The sequence below is a fragment of the Crocuta crocuta genome, unplaced genomic scaffold (genome assembly GCF_008692635.1).
Source record: "Crocuta crocuta isolate KB4526 unplaced genomic scaffold, BGI_CrCroc_1.0 scaffold479, whole genome shotgun sequence".
Taxonomy (NCBI): domain Eukaryota; kingdom Metazoa; phylum Chordata; class Mammalia; order Carnivora; family Hyaenidae; genus Crocuta; species Crocuta crocuta.
In genome coordinates this window covers 3776146-3798307 of record NW_027531875.1, presented here as the reverse complement: position 1 = coordinate 3798307, position 22162 = coordinate 3776146, and the positions used below count along the sequence as shown (strand labels likewise).

Below are 22162 nucleotides of genomic sequence, written 5' to 3'. Positions count from 1 at the left end.
ATATAAAAAGTTTATATATGTATAAATACAAAAGTTTGATACCTCATGCTCCAAAAAATTAGACAAAAAAGGTTATCCTCATTGCATTACTTAGTTCACAGCTAATAAGAGTACAGAGATGTGGGGAAGAGAAGTAGAATAGCAACAGATATAGTTAGAGCTAATGTGTCAGAATTATGATGTTACCTTTGCCTTAATTTATGACCCTGCCTATTTGAGGCATATTTTATAGATATGCTCTCACGTGAATTACAAAGCAGCATGTGGTGGAAATCATTAGGAAACTTACCAACTTAACACCATAGCATTAAAGCCTTTTTAGACCTTACTTTTGTCACTGATTTTATTTTGCATTTTGATTTTTGGGTATTATATTATCAGATTCTAATTTCTAATCAGATTCATTATAGCTTTTCAATTAATAGTACTTGAAAAGTTTATTATACTCTTAATTTTAACTTAGCCTCATAAAATATTTTTATCACAGTACAAAAGTTTGTGTTCATATTTTAAAATAAATTTTATTTTGTCACTGATGTGTGTGTATATTGTGATTTTTCTGAATCCCTTTGTACTACTAACGTTCAAAAGCACTGTTTACTAATTTATTTCTTTTCTCCCCCCATCAAAGAATATTATTATCTTACCTCATGCCTTTCTCTTTATAACACAGTTGTGGATTGTAATGTGGAAATACTGTACCTCTCCAGTATTAAACATCTATCTAAAAGTCATATTCAGTCAAGAAACAAAACTTGATCTAGTGAATATTGAATAGAAGACATAAGAAACTAACAAAATTAGAATGAAAAAGCACACAGTGGCAAGGATTCATCTCATACACCCCAGGAACAAGAAAAGAAAAGAAATAGTACCAGTATTTTTAGTTGTTTTTTTTGTTCATAATTGCACTGAATTTTGAAATTTTGAAATCTTATTAGGTAAATAGCAAGGGTTTCCGAGGAGGCAATTTTGAAGAGTTCTGAAGAGATAATGAATTAATTTTGGAAGTTAAAGAAAAGGGCTCCATGATAATAATCATTATTCTTTTCTCTGAAGGTGTAAACTCCTACCTCATTTTAATGGCTTTATTTTACCTTAGTTAGCTATTTAACTAATGAAGAGCTGTTCTTATATGAAAACTCACATTAATGTGCTCACCTAGTGCTCTTGTGTTTCTTTCTGACAAAACTATTCCATTAGGATTGTTTACTTTTCCAGAATATTGCCCCATTTGGAACTGCTCCGTTTCTCAAGCAATTGTGTTGTCTCATGGAAGCATTTACATATATGAAATAAAACCATAAGAAAGATTTACTCCAGTGATAAAATTTAGGCTGAAGTGAAATGAAGTAGTGGAAGGTGGGGGCAGGTAGTAGCATCACCTTCTAGGTATGCTTTAAATGCACAGAAGTCTAAGTTTGGGTAGTACTTGGTTTCAGTATTGATTGAGAGAGTGAGTGACTTTTAACATTGCACCATTCTGCAAGCCAAGGTATCCAGGGATGGTATCCAAACTGATCATAACCAATAGTGCAAAAAAGGCTATAGGTCAGGAGACTAAAATATGACAGTGTATGAATGCTGAATTGAATCGTCCTGGCATTTGGCATAGATTTGGTTCTGTTGATACAACCTTTGGAAGAGAACAGCATTAATTTTGTAGGGACAATGAAATGAACAATACATATAAAAAGACCATGGTGTTCTTCTTTCTTTTGAAAGAAAGTTTTGGGAAGAGTTAAAAATCTTTTACTATACTTGAAAAAAATTATGAATATATTTTAGAATAAAACGTTTTGAAAATAAGGTAGTTTATCATGACCTTAGAATAGATTATATATATATATATATATACATACACACATATATACACATGTGTATATATGACATACATATATACACATATATATGATTTCTATAACTTTATAGTAAGTGGGGTAATATCATCATTTTTGCTTCCAGCTAAGATGACAGGTTGAATACTCAAGAGAGATACAATAACCCATGCTACAAAGGAGAGACACAGTGAATCCAAAACCAGGTGGAGAAATAGCGCTTCCATAAGAAGATGCAGTTGCTCTGGTTTTACACTAAATAAGGACACGAGAATGAATATGAATAGGAAAATAATAGGAGTTCTGGAATTAGATTAAAAAGACATTAACAGCGTAGAACTGAAATTTTTTCACTTATTTTCATAATCTTTATTTTCAAAATACCCTACAACAATCATAAATCACTTGTATAATTTTAGAAGAGAAAAAATCATATCGTAAAAATTTCCTAGTCCAAATCCATTTTGCTAAAAAAACCCCTCAGATTTTCTAATGTACAATTAATCATTTTTGCGGGCTAAATGGGGAAGGGACATTAAGGAATCGACCTCTGAAATCATTGTTGCACTATATGCTAACTAACTTGGATGTAAATTTAAAAACTAAATTAAAAAAATAAAAGAAAAAAATTGAAAATCTTCATTTAAATACATTTAGAAAATCATTTGATTTTCAAAGATATTAAAAAAGATATTGAGATCATTTTGTTGATAGCTTAGAATAGGAAAAAGGTACATATTTTGAAAAATTCAGATCTTTTTTCACTGGCAGCTCTGATATTATAGTGTGTTTTTGCAATAATAGGCATAATTTTTAAAAACATGACAGTGCAAGGGCACTCGGGTGGCTAAATTGGTTGACTGACTGACTTTTGATTTGGACTCTGGTCATCATCCCAGGGTCGTGGCACTGAGCCATGTATTGGGCTGTTCTGAGAGTAGAACCTGCTTGAGATTTTCTCTTTCTCCCTCTGCCACTCTCCCCTGCTTGTGCTCTCTCTCTCTCTCAAAAAAAAATTAAAATGTCAAAAATTAAAAAAAAAAGATGATAGTTCTTAAATAGTGGCCAGTATAATCACAATGAAGGCCAACACTTCTTTTTCCAGCTATGTGATGGCATATCATATGCTTGATGATTCCATACCTTGAAATTAAAAATGTGTTGAATCATTTATTTTGGAATGTTCTATCAGATTGAGTATCCTACTATAGTAAAAGGTTTTATTTAGCTGGGCAGGACAGATGTCTCTTCAGTGGTGACAGAAAGTAGAGTGTGTACAGATTGTCTACAGTATAACTGAATACTTAACTAGAAATACATATTTTTAATGAAACTTAGTTGTAAATTTTTGTTTGACTTAAATATTAAAACAGTTCATTACATGATAACACAGTACGTTTGTTCAAGATATCCATTTTTTGGATAGTATTGTGCCTGGATTCTTCTGAAAAAACAGCCTATTTCATTGATTTCTGCCCTCTCTGTGTTCTTTCACTCTTTTATATTTTTAGTATAGAATATGTTAGAGTGTAGCCATGATTGGAGATAGCGGTATTTGCAGATGCCTAGTAAAGAGGCTTTCTTTCAATAGTGGGAAAGTAATGAATGACTTTCACAGTTATTTCCATGATTGAGGGGAATAATTGAGTGCTCAATATGTGTTAGGCACTGTGTATTTTATAAATGTTATTTCATTACATGATCACAAGAGATGAGGAAGCTGAGACTCTCAAACATTTTCACCTTCTTAAAGAAAAAACTGGGAAAGAGAAGAACTGAATTTGAAAGTTCTCTCTTTTTATTTTCAATTAGAGAGAGAGGGAGTAGGGGAGAAGGGCAGAGGGAGAGAGAGAGAATCTTAAGCAGGCTTCATGCTCAACTGTGGAGCCCAACACGGGGCTTGATCCCCTATACCATGACCCTGGGATGATGACCTGAATGGAAATCAAGAATCTGATGATCAACCTCCTTAGCTCCCCACCCCCCACAGGGGCCTCTGAAAGTTCTCGGACTCTTTGGCTTAAACTGTTGACCACAACCCTAAACTACCTCCCCCATTGTACTCACCAGAAGAAAAAAAAACCCAAAACACTGGAATTGTTAATCCTTGAGTGTGTACCAGGGTGGGTAGAAACTTCAGGGACTAATCACTAGTCATCTTTGGTGTAATAGCAGAGCACTTATGTCTGTTATTACAAAGTGCCTATCGCCAAGCTAAGTGTATTCGTTTGCTATAATCAAAAGAAACAAGCTTAAATACTTGCTATTTAAACAAAATGCAAGGTCTTTCTTCCAGCTAGAGGAATCTGGTAAACTAGAATGTTGTAACCAAATACAAATACAGTGATAAATACAGTAACCTTGACAGAATTGTTAATCATTAAGTGACAAAATAGTAATTAAAATTACTTCTGTGGACCAGTCCCTATACTAAGACTTTTTTTAAAAAAACACCATTGCTATTTAAAAACGAACCTCCCTAGTATAATCATCATCATATTATCTCTGTAAAAGCAAGGATCACTGCAAAAGTTTGTAAACCAAATTCCCTGCTTCTACCTTTGTTCCCATAAAGTTTATTTGTCGGAGGCTGCACCGGCTCCGACAGGTCCAGGGGTCCCTGAAGGATGGACGGTGTCGGCGAGAGAGTGAGAGAGCCCCGAGATCCTTTCTGATCACCAGGCAGGCATCTCTGTCCTGTCGGTTTTGGTGTCTTTATTTATAGGTCAAATGTTAATATGGCATCAGGAAATGGAATTTTTACAATGGATAGCTCTTTGTGATAAGATGTTTTTGGAAAATGTACAGAAACAGGTTTTACAGAAGTCTTCTACAGAACTGCCCCAATTATAGTGAGGTTGAGTAACTAAGAAAAAAACAAGGTGTTCACATTTTAATAACACTAAGATTAAGTGGTAGGTTTGTACTCTTATCCATCCTCATCACAGCTGCCAGGGTAAGGGAAGGTGTTTGTGGAAAGTAGGCCTTAGGGAAGGGGCTGCTATACACCATCAGTTAGCAAAGGTGTATGTACTAACTTATCTTCTGCCCTTATCTCTTCCTTCTCTCTAAGTTAGGCTCTTTGTCTCTGGGCAAGACTTAATTTTCCAGTTATATGCTTTATTGCACCAGAGAGCCAATCATACCTTTAAAGAGTTTAGCTTATTTCCCAATACGTAGAATAGCCTCTACGAGTGCATTTACCTTTGTGTCTACTTTTATGATTTCTTGAATAGCTAGGGCATGAAAGACATTTTTGGTTAGTTGATTTGCTTGTTGAGCTGTATGAACATCTTGGACTAACGCAACAGTAGAAACAGAATTGTACATGTAAAGGTCAATCTTTTATGACTAGGGGTCATTAGCCTGTTCAAAGCTCAAGGGAAAGTATGGAGGGAAACAGGACCTTCTGGAGACACGATGTCTGTTCCCATAATCAAAAGAAGTTCCCACAATAAGTTCCTTCACAAGGTGCAATCATCATACCAGGGCCAGAATAAGGGGACAAGTCACTCCCAATATTGATCAACAAGGTACCCTAGGGGTCAGTGCTCAAGCAGAAATAATTGAGTGGGAGTAGATATCGGTCGTCATCTGATTGGCAAGAGACTGTGCAAACTTGCTTTAACCTCACCAGGAGTTTTCTCGACTAGTGGGCTCAGAATGGCTCCCAACATTTATTCTTCACCTAACAACCACTGTGACCACTTTAAAACATAAAGGAACCTAATGTCATTCCTTTGCCTTACAATCCTGCAAAAACTGCCCAGTTCTCTCAGAGTAAAGGTAAAAATCCTTACTGTGGCTTACAAATTCATAAATGATCTGTCCCTAATCTCTAATCACTTCATTAATTTCATACCCCAGTCTCCTTCATTTGCTTTGCTCTAGTCACATTACTTTCCTCACTGTTTCTGGAACATAGCACATGTGTCACATGGTGGGAAGTGAGTACATGTGGATTATAAGCAATTAAATAACCATCAGAGAATATTTTACCCAAGAATAATACGTCCATTTACAGGGATATAGTATCTTTGAAATAAGCCATTTTAGAGAATAATTATTATTATCTAAATATATACTAATATTTAGATATATAATAGTAATAGTATTCCCTATTATACTATTATTTAGATTATAGTAAAGATAGCATTTATTTAGCCTCTCTCAGGTACACACAAACACACACACACACACACACACACACACACTCTCTTAATAACTTCCTGTATAGTAGGCTATATTTAACAGGTTAGAAAACAAAATAGATAAGTGTCTGGAGTGTTTCCAGTAGGCTGAGAGATGCAATAAGTAGACAAATACACAGTGTATCAGATAGTGTATAGATATTCACAGGGCAGAAGTTGATGGATTAGGAACAGTTGTTTTATAGATAATAGTCAAAAGGAGCCTTCTGGATAATTTTATATGTGATACAAAAACCAGAAGTGAGAATTCGGCAGCTGTGGATTCCTGGAGGAAACATTTTCCAGACTAACATAAAAGCAAATGTAAAGACCCTGAGACAAGTTTGTGTTCAATATTTTCAAGCCAGAGCAAGGAAGCCAATATAGCCAAGGAATAGAGATTGAGGAAGAAAGTGGTAGGAAATGAGTTCTGAAAATTAGCATGGACAGATCACATAGGCCATTTTAAGGTCATTGCCTTTCTTCTCAGTGAAATAGGGAAGCATTAGAGGATTTGACACAAGGAAAGGCATAATTTGAGCAATCTTTTAAAAAGATTAATTTGGATGCTATTTAAGGATAGATTGTAGGGAGTCAAGAGCAGAAATAGGAAAGCAGCAACACAGCAGAAGGACTATTAGCAGTAATATACATGAGAAATTATGCTGGATCAGATCAAGGTGGTGACACTGTAGGGGTAAGAAATATCAGGTTCTTGATTTTGAAAGTGTTGATAACAGGATTTGTTCAATGAGATGGATGTGAAATGTAAAAGATGAGGCAAGAATGACTTCCAAGGCTTTTGTCTTCAACTAAAAGGATAGAATTTTTATTAACGAAGCTGAGGAAGGAAGAAAGGGCAGAGAGTTGGCTATTAGATAAACTTGTGAGGCTGCTTAGGCTATAGAGTAGTCTAAATAAATCTTGGGCTCATTAAAGTTCAAGAAGAACCTAAACATTTATTTCTTGGTGGTATGGGTGTTTAATTTGTGATGATTCACTGAGCTGGGTGTTTTGTTCTGCACACTTTGCTGAGTATGTTTTATATTTAAACAGAACCATTTTTAAAAACGTGTTTGAGTGTAGGTTGACAGACAAAGCTTCATTAGTTTCAGGTGCATAATGTAATACAACTTCTCTATATGTTATGTTGTGCTCCTGGCAAGTGCAGCCCCCATCTGTCACCACACAATAGTACTACAATTATCACTACTATCGTTCTTATGCTGTGCCTTTTATCCTTGTGACTTATTCATTCCATAACTGGAATCTTGTATCTCCCATTCCCCGCCCTCTGACATCCATCAGTTTGTTCTTTGTATTTATAAGTCTCATTCTGCTGTTTGTTTGTTTATTCATTTTTTAATATCCCATATATAAGCCAAATCATATGGTATTTGTCTTTTTCTGTCTGATATGTTTCACTTCCATAATACCCTCTAGGTCCAGCCATGTTGCTGCAGATAGTACAATCTCATCTTTTTGTGGCTGTGTAATATTCTGTTGTATATATACTACATCTTCCTTATCCATGTGTCTGCGGATGGACCCTCAGGTTGCTTCTATATCTGGGTTATTGTAAATTATGCTGTGATAATCATAGGGGTGCATGTATCTTTTTGAAGTAGTATTTTTATTTTCTTTGGGTAAATACTCAGTGGAATTATTGGATCATATGGTAATTCTACTTTTAATTTTTTGAGGAACCCCCATACTGTTTTTCACAGTGACTGTAGCAGTTCACATCCCCACCTTTCCAAAAAGAGACAGTGAGAGAAAAACAGAAAATTCCTCCAGAGGAGAGTAGATTCTAATGCCTAGAGACCTTTCCCTACACTACATCTTTCTGTTCTTTGTCATGCCACCTCTACCTCAGATGTTTTTGTCATTCTTAGCTTATATCACAGGTTTGACAGCTTTTGCCATAAAGCATTAGGAAGGAAATATAGTTTGTAGGCCAAATGGTCTCCATTGCAACTACTCAACTCTCATATTGTAGCATGAAAATAGCCATAGGTAATATGTAAATGAAAGTGTACCTGTGTTCTAATAAAACTTTATGCACATTGAAATCTGAATTGGGTACAATTTTTACATTTCTTAAAATAATTGTTTTTGTGATTTTTTTTCAAATGTTTGAAAGTGTAAATGCCATTTTTATAAGTGTTGGGATATACAAAAACAGGCAGCGACCCAGATTTCACCTGCAGGACATAATTTACCAATCACTGGCCTAAACCATTTGAATTATTTTCTTATCCTCCCCTAGATTCCAATAAATGTTCCTTTTACACTGTCCTCTACACTGTTCCAGATATATCTTCTTGTGATATAAATGTGATCTTGTAATCTGCCGCCACAACAAAGCTGAGGTTGCTGAACAGGAGCTGATGAGACACAGGCGGGGTGAGAGTGTGCAGGCAGCCCCCTCTGGGCAGAGGGGAAGGGGGAACAGTGCAGGCAGAATACAGCAGACACTCAGCTGCGGTGGAGGTACTGTTCACATGTGGTGCTGGGTTAGAGACGAGGTGAAGTTGGCTGCACTTCTTGCTGGAAGGCTTTTTATGCTACAGAAAAGAAATTGGACTTTTTTTTTTTTCTGGTGGGATGCTGTTCATGGATTTTAACAAAGAAAATGCATGGTCAGTTTTTCAATTTTATTTCAGCAAACATCCATTACCCTTAGAAATTAAGGTTTTAAAAAATGATCATTTTAGTAACTTCTTTTTCAGCAGAAAGGGAAGCAAAATCCAAACTGCAATAGGTTAAATAATAAATGAAGGGAAAAGTTTACATGAAAAGCAATTAACACTGTTTTGCAGTCTAAATAATTGTTTGTCTGTTTTTTTGATATGCAAGTACCAATCCAAATAAATGCACATATAAATACCTGCTAGAAAAGTACTACAATGTGGTCTGAATACAAGTGCTGAGACCAAGTCAGGAAGGCCACTTTTGCTTCATGTTTATCACCTAGGATTGGAAATTTACTGAATTATCAGTGTGCGTGGGTGGCTCAGATGGTTAAATGTCCAACTTCAGAGCAGGTCATGATCTCATGATTCATGAACTTGAGCCCCGCTTCAGGCTCTGTGCTGACAGCTCAGAGCCTGAAGCCTGCTCTCTCTGCCTCTCCTCTACTCGCCTTCTGTCTCTCAAAAATAAATAAATTAATTAATAAATAAACAGTAAAAAAAGGAAATTTAGTCAATTACTTAAACTTGGCCTCTATAACTAATCATAATAATTAAATTTGTTGACAGCTTTCTATAATTTCTACCAGTATCTTCATGTTATTGACTTATAATAGGTTCACCTGTTTATAACTATTATTATATATTTGTACAAATTATATTTTCATATTTTGTTTTCCCAGTAGAAAGGTACTTTTTGTCACTATGGAACATTTTTGACCTGTTGGATATTACCAGTAGAAGTGGAGACTAGTCATGTTATATGCTTCTAATCCTGTTTTTTTTTTAATCCTCTGTTCAATTTTAGCCTTGGATCAACCGTGCAATTCTCTTGTGATGAAGATTATGTCCTACAGGGTGCTAAGAGTATCACCTGTCAGCGGATAGCTGAAGTCTTTGCTGCTTGGAGTGACCACCGCCCTGTATGTAAAGGTAAAGAAAACACTTTAAAATCAAAATACTCTCTTCACAACATTTTAATAGTTTGAACTTTGTTCCACTGAGGATAAATTTCAGTTAAATCTTTGAGCTGTAATGCAGTCTTTAAGGAAGTGCTTAACCAATACATTTAGCAATATTCGTTGAAAATCTCTACTATGTGAACCACTTGGGGACTGTGTTAGGTTCCCAAAGAGTACCCAATGTCATAATTGGATAAATATGCACTACCAGACACTGATAACTTTGTTGGCGTTTTGTAATAAAAATTACCTTGTGTAGGCATTGATAGGGCCTTATTTTTAACCATAGTTTTATCTCTATTTGTATGATTTACCATTTTAATTGCATATGTGTCCAATAAGTAGGTATATTTGTGTCAGTGGAGATAGAACACAGTTCTGTAGTTAGTTAATTTAAACTAAGATAAATCCATCTGTACTCACTGGCTTTCCATATTACCAGTAATTGCAGATAAGATTTACACCTACCACTTGCTACAAATTAAAGATTTCTATATAAATTAAATAATGCTCCTGTTTACTAAAATTTATTAAGCTGTGTTTGAAACTGAACACCTCATCCTGGCCTACTGGCAATCTTGATTGCTCCTTTGTTGTCATTGTTGTTATTTTTAATAATTGCATCCCTGCATATTTCAGTGTCCTAGAACACAAAATTTCATTGGCTTTCTTCACCCTCGGGGAGCATTTTCACTGACTCAACACACTGTAGACTCCCCTCAGGTGTAATAAGGGTGATATCAGGTTAATAGAGAAAGGGCATATTTGAAAGCTACTACGTAAAGGAAAAAGACAAAGTATTTGACAACTGGCTGGATTTGGAAGGAGAAAGTAACAAGAAAGAGTCAAAGATGATGTTCACGTCCATGAGACCAGAAAAACCTTATGCTGTTAATTAGTATAAAGAAACTGAAAAATGGAGTTGTATGGAAACTTATCCACCGTTACTGCAATTCTGTGATCATTGACACCACTTGTAGGCACTTTGTGCCAGGAATAGAGCTAACCACTTATATACTCTGTCTTATTTAATCCTCAAAACAAACCAATGAAGTCATTAATATCTCCATTTTAGAAATGAAGGTAATAGCTAAAGAGATATAGTCATTTTCCCTAGCTCAATACTTGGAAAATGGCAAAGTCCTCAAGTTTCATAGAAAGGAGAGAAAGCTAGATTTCAGAACTTTAATGCGGGAACAGAAAATGATAAAATGGAAGCAACAAATATATTCCACTCACTTGGCAATGACAACCCAGAGTAAAAGAGAGAGAGATTTTAGATGTTTCACAGATTCAAGTAAACTTTTTCTGTTATAGGTAGATGACTATTCATTACCTATCTCATTTCCAAAGGCTTACAAAATAACATATAATGTAATAAAATTAAAAATAAAGTGAAAAGGGGATAAGAAAATAAGGCAAAATAGTTACATGATCCTAAACAAAAGTTTACATTCAAGTTGGTATACAACTTTTAAGAATGGTTTACATGAAGACTTAAGTATGATGGCTGCCAAACAAATAGGGAAACATGACCAATTTATACAAAATCCATTGTCCATAATATACAAGTATAACAGTGAGGCAGAAAAAGCAAATTTGTTTTGAGGTCCAAAATGCCTTGCATTGTTTTTATAAAGTAGACACTGAATAATAGATATTGTGGGAATAACTTCCATCAATGTTCTGGCAATGACTACAACAGTGAACTGTATAATGTTGACTTTTTATGGTGTCCTCCACTCAAGACAAATGATAGTTATAAAGGACAATGTAGTGAAAATCATGGTTTCAAATAGCGTGATTCAAGTATCTTGCTTCAATTTTAAATAAATTAGATGTGTGAAGTTTTTGATGGCAAACAAGAATGGAAAAAATAGAGGGTAGATTTAACAACAACAAAGCAGCGGAAGGAAGGAAGGAAGGAGGGAGGGAGGGAGGAAGGAAGGAAGGAAGGAAGGAGGGAAGGAAGGAAGAATAATGGTAATGCGGAAACAAGATCTCACATAAGAAGAGAAATTATAGCCAGATCATGGATTTTAGTGCCTACATAAAGTAAGACAGAGACTATAAACCATCTTTTTTCATTCAAGACTCTCGTTTCAATAAAAAAATGAATCATATTTATTACAATTATAAATTGTTCAAAGGCAATACTAATGTTACATTTTGTTAGTTGTCACAAACCCCACAAAACAAAGAGAAGCTTTGTATTGACCCAAATCTTGAGAAATAGTTGTTGAAAATTAATGTATGATTTTTTCTTTGATTCCAAGATGCATGATGATATATATCACCATATATATATTAGCCAGGAGCTACAAAATGTGTTTGTTCAAGATTCATATAGTGATAATATTTCATCTAAGTTTTACATCTTTTCTGCAGATACTAATCATTTATACATAGCTTTTTTTCATTCCTTGCATGCAGGCATATGTGTGTACGGTTTATAAAGTACATTTGGCTATTAGAAATTACTGGCTGTGGTGCTAGAAACAGTAATGGAAGGAACATGCTGAAATAGTAATTGAAGTTTTAAAATGACTATCCACAGTGAGTCGGAATAAAGAATAGTTTTCATGTCTCATGGGTGCTTGGACAGAATAAATATGCTTTTTTCCAGACAGCAGCATAAATAGCAGTATCAGTGCACTGCACCTTTGAGGGGTTATTAATATAGCTGCCGTCTACGTATTGCATGGTTGGACAATCAAGAAATGGTGATTTTAAAGGGACTGAAAGTTCACACAAATAACAAATTATGAATTAAAAGAAAAAGCAGTTTAGAAATTAATATTAATGGATTTTACACCAACTCAAACAATAATTTTTATTCCCTAAATGGGATATCTGTATGAGATATTCTCCGGTTTACAGTTATAGAGACAATTATTATTTGTTGGATATGCAGTAGATATCCAAAAGCTGGAGTTTATGCAGATAAGCAGACTTATGCGCTTCAGTGATATATAGAATGTTTATTTCAGATATGCATGATGTTCAAAGAAACATCATTTGTTGGAAAATTGATAGTTTGTTAACTAGGAATATGTAAGTTAGTTAATATTTATATATTAGACAAAAATGTTGACTAATTTTCAAACAGTATTTGGATGGCCCAAATAACCAGGCCAGGCAGAAGGGCATGAACCACTCAGGAGACTAATGTAAAAGGTGACTAAGGAGAGATTAGAAAAGGAGGCAAAAGAAATAGAAAAGTACTGGAAATGGGTAAAATCAGAAAGTCCTCTTTTAATTCCTTTATTCAATTAATTATTGAATTATTTGTGTATGCAGTGATCAATATTAATTTCAGATTCCACAAATATTAATGAACATTAGTAAGGATACCAAATTAAATATGTGAGATAGTATGTAATGGTTTTAATTATTTTATATTGATTTATAAGTCATAAATACAAAACTAAATAATATATAGTAGACTATTTTGTTTACAAGAGAGATACAATTCTCTACAGAACTCAAATGAGGAAGATTATTCTCATGCACGGAGATGGTCAGACATTAAGATGGAAGAGCAGAACTTGCAAGTTGTTTTGAATTTCAACATAGGAAGTTGGAAAGCATTTTAAATATAGAGGATATGTCATGAGCAAAATCAAAAGTGATTTGATGTATCTGAGGAACTAGATGGAGGAGGATTGGGATTCCAGTTTGGTTACGTATTTGAAAGAATATGAAGTGAGGTAAAGTTAGAGGGTTATATAACTTCCCCTTTAAGTGTTTTTGGAAGCACCCCTAAACCATTCTATAGTATATATGTACTGCAACTGACTCATATCTTTCCATTAGGACTATAACTTATCATACATAGTGCTGGCACACTAATCCCATCAAAATCACATTTGTTATGTCCCAGTACTTTTCAATGGCCCCATTTTATTTCTCAACTTCAAACCGTGAGCCAGTAAAATGAGGCGATCGAGAATATGAACTCAGTTATCAGAATATGCCAGTTCAAAATCTTCTTTGATCTTCTACTTAAGTATTATACTCTCATCATAAGTTCCAATACATCAGGACCTACTCCATCTGCAGTTAAGAATTTGCATGAGGACAGGGGCGCCTGAGTGGATCAGTCAGTAAAGTATCTTAATTGACTTTTGAGTTCAGCTCAAGTCATGATCTCACAGTTTGTGAACTTGAGCTCCAAGTCAGGCTCTGTACTGTTGGGGCAGAGCCTGATTGGGATTCTCTCTCTCTCAAAATATATAAATAAATTTAAAAAAGAAAAGAATTTCTATGAGGATGGAATGAGGTAATCCATCTAAAATGGCTAGGATATGGGCTAAAGCACTCTAACGGATAGAAGTGGTACTGAGGGAGTGCTGCCCCTAATAGCTAACTCATTTGATTTCCAAAATTATCCATAATTTGTCTCCATCCAGTTGTTTCATTAAGTCTCACCAGCAATTTATCCCAGCATCTCAATAGTGAACAGAATCAGTGTCCTAATTTTCAAATATGTGTGACTTGTCCTAAATGAAAGCATACCTTGTAACCATACTCTGCCTACCTTTCAAAGTCTTAACTCAACTTTCACCTCCTCCAAAACATCTTTCCTTTTTCAATTATCTGTTACCCACCCTTCTTTAACCTTACTTCACATTTTATCTTTACCACACAATTTAACATTGAATTCTATCCTCCTTGGCAGTGGTTCCTCACCATTTTATGGGCAATAGACTTGTTCCTTCAAACACAACCACCTCAGAAAGAACAAAATGATCAACATTTCTAAAGTACTTGAATTTTCATTGGATCTTCTTTGAATATTGCCAAAAAGAGGACAGTTACTAATATGGTCTATCTATATATTACCTTTGATTAAAAGGAAGGATCATAATGGAGTGCCTGGGTGGCTCTGTCAGTTGAGTGTCTGGCTCTTAATCTCAACTCAGGTAATGATCTCACTGTTTGTGAGTTCAAGTCCCAAGCTGGACTCTGCACTGGCATTGTGGAGCCTGCTTGGAATTCTCCCTCTCTCTCTCTCTCTCTCTCTCTCTCTCTCTCTCTCTCTCTCTCTCCCCCTCTCCCTCTGTCTACCCCTCCCCTGCTCATGTACACACTCTCTCTAAAAATAAATGAACTTTAAAAAAATGAAAGGATCGTAATGAGATTCAATACCTTTCTTCCTATACAACGTAAAAAATGGGCATTGCAGTTTATTCAGTAGATAAATACTGGCCAAAACTAAGGGTTATGACCCTAATTAATGAATATGTATTAAGGCCTTTGGGGGTCTTACAGTTTTCAAAATTCTTTTGTATATGTTTTAGGCCCATCCTCATATTTTATTCTTCTTCGCTATGCTTAGCCCAGTGACCATTATGCCTATATTTTTATGGATATGATAGTAGCTAAGTAAGCATTTTGAAAAAATATTGTGGGGAGAGACTTAATTAATTATAACAAGCATTTTTAAAAGCAATGTGCTGCTACTAACCAGAGAAAGTTGCCCTGGTAGAAGGCTTCCTGTTATGCAAAAGCAATTAGAAAATTTTGCCCAAGAGCAAACCAGAACCTGCTGAAATTTATCAACCAGAAACACATATAGCAGGTGTTTGTCTGTAGCTGTTGTTGATGCCTTCTTAGTCTCATGGAATAATGTTACAGATGAGATGATGCATAATAAGGGTGATATTAGCAATTAATAGAGTGACATATGGTGAAGAAGATAGACAGATGGTTTAGATATGGGTATTTCTTATATATTCATGGTTTTTGATGGTCTTTTTTTTCCTAAAAATAATAGTTGGAAATGTATTATATAATTTTGATACGGAAATAAATTTTACTGAGTTCTGCCATTGAATATATTTTAATGATAAGATGTCATTTACATATTATGTGCTGGAGATGATAGTGATGCATTTATGTATATAATTTAAAATTCAAAACCACCCGAACAATTAGAAATTTTGCATTTTAATAGTGCCCTTCCAACAATTGTTCAGAAATACATTCTACACATCTTGCCTACCTCACTAATTTATTAGGAAAATATGCAAATAGTTAGCAAATAAATGATCCTGTTTTGGTATATAGTAGTGGGGAGGGATCTCCACAGTTACCAGTGAGAACTTTCTGTTTCCACCCTCCCATTTCCTGCGTGTATGACCTTGCTTATCTTGCTTGTTTCCTGGGCTTCCATTTGCTTTATTGGTGATTACTATGAACGTCTGCCAGTTTGTAAATTCTAAAAATTCTTAAGTACATTTACTGCTTTTCTAGACTTTGGAACATGTTAAGGTTATTCTTGTTTTTTGAATTTTTAAAAATAAACTTTGTTTTTTTAGAGCAGTTTGAGGTTCAGAGCAAAATTGCGTGGAAAGCACAGAGTTCGTATATATTCTCTGCTCCTACAGCAGCATCCTGCACCAGAGTGGCACATCTGTTACAATCAGTGAACTTCCACTACCCTATGATTATGCTAAAATTATTCTTAGTTAAATGTTTGTCTTGGTCTGCTAGGGCAGCTACAGCAAAATACCATAAACTTAATGGCTTATAAACAACAAACATTGATTTCACAGTTTTAGAGATCATGGAGTCCTGGATGATGTCTGGTGGATACTAGCTTCCTTACTGTAGCCTTCAGACTATAACTTCACATGATGGAAAGGTGGAGGGATCTCTCTGGGATCCGTTTTATAAGGTCACAAATGCCATTCCTGAAGGCTGTGTCCTTACCACTTAATCATCTTCCAAAGTCTCCACCTCCTAATCTCGTCACCTTAGGGGTCAGGATTCAACATATAAATTATATGGAGGGGGAACAAATATTGAGTCCATAATAATGTTCCTTTACCTGTGCTGGCCTAGTGTCTGTCTTAGTTCCTGGCACAAAGTGGGCAATAACAAGTACAACAACAACTACTACTACAACTACGACGACAACAATGTTGCTGTCGGATAACTCTTGCTGACAGAAAAGTACCTTTCCTTATGGCACTATGTTTTGGGTAGCAGTTTAAAAATAGATAATTGTTACTTAGTGCCAGAATTGTGGTTATTGGTCATCAAACTGCTTCAAAGTACTTTAGATTCTGTGAATCTTTTATGCCTCATTTATTATTAAAAGTATAATTTCATATTAACCTAAAGGATTATTTTTGTTCATACAATTCCTTACTATCTTCAGTTTAAATAATATATCTTTAGAAAAATAAAGTTGATTATAATGTGATTATTGATTCTGCTATCTTCTCAGGATTATAGTTTTGAGAGTTTTTTTAAATGTTTTTATAGTTTATTTTTGAGACAGAGCAAAAGTAGGGGAGGGGTAGAGAGAGAGGGAGACACAGAATCTGAAACAGGCTCCAGGCTCTGAAACTGTCAGCACAGAGCCCGGCGCGGGGCATGAATCCACAAACCATGAGATCATGACCTGGCTGAAGTTGGACGCTTAACCGACTGAGCCACCCAGGTGCCCTTTGTTTCAAGAGTTTTTCAATGGAAAATAATATATTAATTATTAAAGTTAGTAACAATTTTCAGAGTTGGGAGAAAAAATAAACAGGTAACAACTCTTTTACTTTTAGCACATGTAATTTTAAAGGCCTGAGGATTTGAAAATTAATGGGGATGAAATGAACTGTGTGATGAACAAAGCACAAATGACTAAGGAAATAAAAATAATAACCTAATAAACAATGGATGTTTAAGTGCATAGTCAAGGAAGCACCTGAAATGTATTATCTTTATGCAAGGTTGAACAAACTGAAAACTAATGAAATCAGCACAGGAATTCAAAGTTTGCAAGAGAAACTACTTATTTGAAAGGGAATTTCAAAGAATTGTTAAAATGAAATTACTTTGTGTTTGTAGTAAATTTGTGAGATTCCTCAAAATTCTCCTGTAATGCAGAAAGCCTTGGTGACAGGATGTGCCATTATCATAAACTGCTGGAAGATTTTTGCTGACTTAATACCCTTTCCAATAATTCTGATTACATTAAAGATGGGAAAAGTAAAGATGGTGGAGTGAGGGCCTTCCTTCCTAAGATCCTCCATAGTGCAAACTCACTTTGGTTTTAAAATGGCAGGGTACCTACTTCTGTGCAGGAGAGTTCACAGAAAAAATGATCATAGTGTGATCACTAGAATGTCTGACAAATTGTTCATGCACTCAAAGAAGAGAATTGTACCATGCAAAGTAAAAGATACAAGGTGAAATGAAAAATATGAGGATCTGGGAAAGCCACAGACACAAACAGGAAACAAAAAGCATCGTCAAAATATATAGGCACATGACTGATGAGAAGGGAACATTTTTATATGTTAAAATTGAATTTATTTGGGGCACCTGGGAGGCTCAGTCAGTTGGGCATCCGACTTCGGCTCAAGTCATGATCTCATGGTTCGTGACTTCGAGCCCCACATCAGGCTCTGTGCTGACAAGTCAGAGCCTGGAGCCTGCTTTGGATTCTGTGTTTCCTTCTCTCTCTACTCCTCCTTCACTCATGCTCTGTCTCTCAAAAAAATAAATAAACATAAAAAATTGAATTTATTTGAAATTTAAAGAATCATGGATTTTATCCCTGATAGAAATATACAGAATGTATCCCATTTTGGCAGACCTTTCCTTTTATTAAGGAATAAACTATGTTCTACTGCTTAGCTAGTCTGACAAAATTTTTTCTGGATCTAGGTATATAGCAACAGCATCTCCAATAACTAGCCAGGCTTGGCACACTGCAGACGCCTTCACAAATACTTGAATGAATGAATGGATATTTTGTTTCCCACTCTACTAGATACAACACAGAAGCACAGAATAGAACTGAACAAATCACGCCTTTGAGGAATTTCCAATCTCATTGAAAACAGTACATTCAGGATGAAACAACCTGAGACCATCCCTAAAGCAACAGAGGCATGGTTGCACAGATGATGTTTATGTCATAAAGACAATTCAAAACAAAGGAAGAACAAAAGACAAAAATTAGAATGTTAACCTTTGGGGGAAAAATTCCATAGACTATAAATATATCACTTAGTTACTTTCTCTTTGAGTTGAATATTACTGTATATTTCTTTCGGAAATCATTCATTTTTTTTAACCACATTGATATTTGGCTGCTAAATATATTTATAAATGAAGTGTGGTCAACATTGTTAAATGCTGCAAGATAGCTGAGGGGGGAAAAAACACTGAGTTCAACCAAGAGGATACCAGTGATCTTGGTAAAACAATTTTCATTGAAATTGTTGATATGGAAGACACACGGCTATAGTTGAAGAGTAATGAGGTGAGAAAATTGAGGCATAAAGTGAAAAGCAGCAACTTGAATGTGAGGCAAAGTAAGAGCTAGGTTCATAGAGAGGAGCATGTATTCTGGGAAAGGTTGTTTTTAAGATAGGAGAAGTTTAGGGGCAGCTGGGTGGCTCAGTCAGCTAAGCATCCAGCTCAGGTCATGATCTTGTGGTTTGTGATTCCATCCCCCACATTGAGCTCCATGCTGACAGTGCAGAGTCTGCTTGGGATTCTCTCACTCTCCCTCTCTCTACCCCTCCCTCATTTAAGCTTGCTGCTGTCTCTCTCTCTCTCTCTCACTCTCTCTCTCTCTGTTTCTGTCAAAATAAATAATAAACTTTACAAAACAAAAGAAGAAGAAGAAGATACGAAGCTTAAATAATGAGTACATGGTCCAGTGTATGTTAGAGGTTGAAGAGGCTGGTGAGAGCTAAGCCAACTGGAATATACAGTTCCCCGATATGAAGGGTCTGGGATTCAGAATAGAAGGGATTGCACTGAGCTTGGAGAGGAGGTAACACACACCTTCCTCTCAGGTAGGAGAGTATGAGGAAGGTACCAGTGAAGGTGTAGATAAGTTTATAGGTGGGAAACAGAAGGAGGCATCATTCTCAAATGGTGCTCTTCCTCTTTTCTCATTTTCTTTCCTGTAAAGTAGGTGAGGTTATCTAAGGAGAAGAAATCCAGCAGTTCTGTGATTAAATAGGATGGAGCCAAAGATGAAATTGATAGGCAGAGAGCTGGGGGAGGTCACCAAGCAGTCAACCTCTGAGAAACAGGCTCATATCCTGAGGGTTCCATTGAGCCCTCATCCCCGACTGCACATTACAATCACCTAGAGAGTTTTGAAATAAAAACCCATGCCTGGGTCCCAACCCACATCAATTAAAACATAGTCTCTGGAGGATAGATAATTCAGTTCCTATATCCTCTCTGAGATAAACTGGTCAGTTCAACTGTATTGAGGATTCAAAAAACAACTTGAAATGATATTCTGTTTTCATAGGGAGTCTCTCCCTCAGTCCCAAGGAGTAATGTACTCACTGACAGGCTGCTTGGAACATTTAGTTACACATATCGTATTCCTGTTCTACAGAGTGGCAAAGTGGGAGTCTGATGCATTCAGGTCATCCAGGCAGAGCGGCAGCTCACATCGCCCTCTTCTTACTTACTGGACACATCCAGATACGAGAGCAACATAAATTTGCATGTTAAATGTCAAAAATGGACTCATTTTCATACTTATCATGTATTACCAGCTGGAAATGGCACTGATTTACTTTTGAGATAAGTGTTTCTTGGGAAGAAATGAAATGGGGTCACAACTGAATGAGCCGCACTTCATTTGCACTCCTGCCTTCCATTTCCTAGAGTTTCAGCTTATTTATTCCGAGGGAACAAGACAAGGCAAATGTGGGTTTGTAGCATGGAAATCATATTGAGAAGAAAATTAAATAACTATGACTTTATGAAACATGAATTCTTTTCAAAGTTTGTCATGAGTGCCAACATTTCAACATATGCATTACTTTTCTACCTCCTTTCCATGTTGTCTTTGATAATCCGATTTGTGCAGCATTTACTTTACCAGGTTATTATTTTAGATATTTTATTGAAAAAAAAATCTCTTTTGGGGCACCTGGGTGGCTCAGTCAGTTAAGCGTTGGACTTCGGCTCAGGTCATGAACTCACTGATTCTTGAGTATGAGTCCTGCATTGGGCTCTGTGCTGACAGCTCAGAGCCTGGAGCCTGCTTTGGATTCTATGTTTCCATATCTGCCCCTCCTCTGTTCACACTCTGTCTCTCTCAAAAATAAACAAACAAAAAGCTGTAAAAAAAAAAGAACCAACTATTTCAAATTTGGCATTTCCTTTATATAGTTAAGGTCAGTATTTGTGACTTTCTTGCTGAGTGCTATTTCACTAAAACTCTTCTTAGTTCTTGCACAAGTTTTAAAAAAAGGCATCTTGGATGATTTCATGATGTTCTAAACTTATTTAAAGTTAATAAAAGTTCATGGTCATTTTCTTGGCCTTGAATAAACTTCTTCAACTTTGGAAGGATAAATATATTTAGCAGGATCTGCAGTTATGTATTTATTCTGAAAATAAATACTTTGGGTATTATGACTTGTTACTTTTAAGAACCATTAACACATCTCACATCTAGATATTTCCACCAAATTCTAAGGGGAAAAGAAAAGCCAACAAAATATTTAGATATAAAAAACAAAAAGCAAATGGGAAGCATCTTACTGCTTTTCTAAATCGGCTTTCTTAAGGATCAAATGTGGCTTTCCACAAGACTATAAGGAATGCTTTCTGAAAAGCTTCTCATTTACCATTGTTTACATTTACAATAAAACCTTTTGTTTGTGAGGAAAATTCATTCCAAAAACATGCTTATAATCCAAAGTACTCGTATATCAAATCAAATTTCAGGAACCATTGGCTCAGTTGTGATCACATGACTTTTGGCATCTCATACTACTTGTATTGCAAGACATCGCTTGTTTATCAAGTTAAAACTTATTAGAAATGTTTGCTCGTCTTGCGGAACACTCGCAGAACAAGTTACTTGCAATCCAAGGTTTTACTCTATTTTGTTCTTTTCTGCATAAAATTTCTTTCCAATTTATGCAAGGATGGCATATAGTATTTTTCTTAGCTAGAGTATTTTAAAAAGAATATCAAGTCAAGAAGACCATGTTGTTAAAAAAAATGTTTTGCGAGGTCTTCACAAAAAGACTGTAGTTTTTTCCATTATCATAATCATAAAAATATTTATTATTTAAATATATCAGCATTCATTCTGACCATGAACACCAAAGGCCACATTTGGCTTCTTATTTTCTTGAGCTTTTAATTATTTTATCTGTTAGAAGTAATGACAGAACTGGCTGATGTGAACATGCCCTCTTGCCCTCTGCCCCTGGTACAGCTTAACTGCCTGATAAAGTTAAAACCTGGGAGGAATAGGGGTAGCTTATTTTAGAAATTATAATAAGGAAATAGTGGGCACCATCAGTGTATTTAGAATGAAAGACAGCAATTCCAAACAAGTTGTAAGAAAGATATTGAAACTTACTTATAAGCTTGTAAAGATACTACAGCTCAAATGCTTTCAGAAGCTGAGGACTAGAGTCAAAAAAAATATATATGCAGGGGAATGTATGTAGGAAAAGATATCAAAAGAC

At 35.5% G+C, this 22162-nt stretch overlaps 1 protein-coding gene across 3 annotated transcripts in view; it reads left to right on the top strand.

Moving 5' to 3' along the window:
* CSMD3 (CUB and Sushi multiple domains 3) overlaps positions 1-22162 on the top strand; it is a 1194711-nt gene that overhangs the window by 534918 nt on the left and 637631 nt on the right. For all 3 annotated transcript variants that reach the window (XM_077772930.1, XM_077772929.1, XM_077772928.1), the window contains one exon: positions 9530-9654. In XM_077772930.1, coding sequence (XP_077629056.1) covers positions 9530-9654 — 125 coding nt within the window. The remainder of the gene's footprint in view (positions 1-9529; positions 9655-22162) is intronic.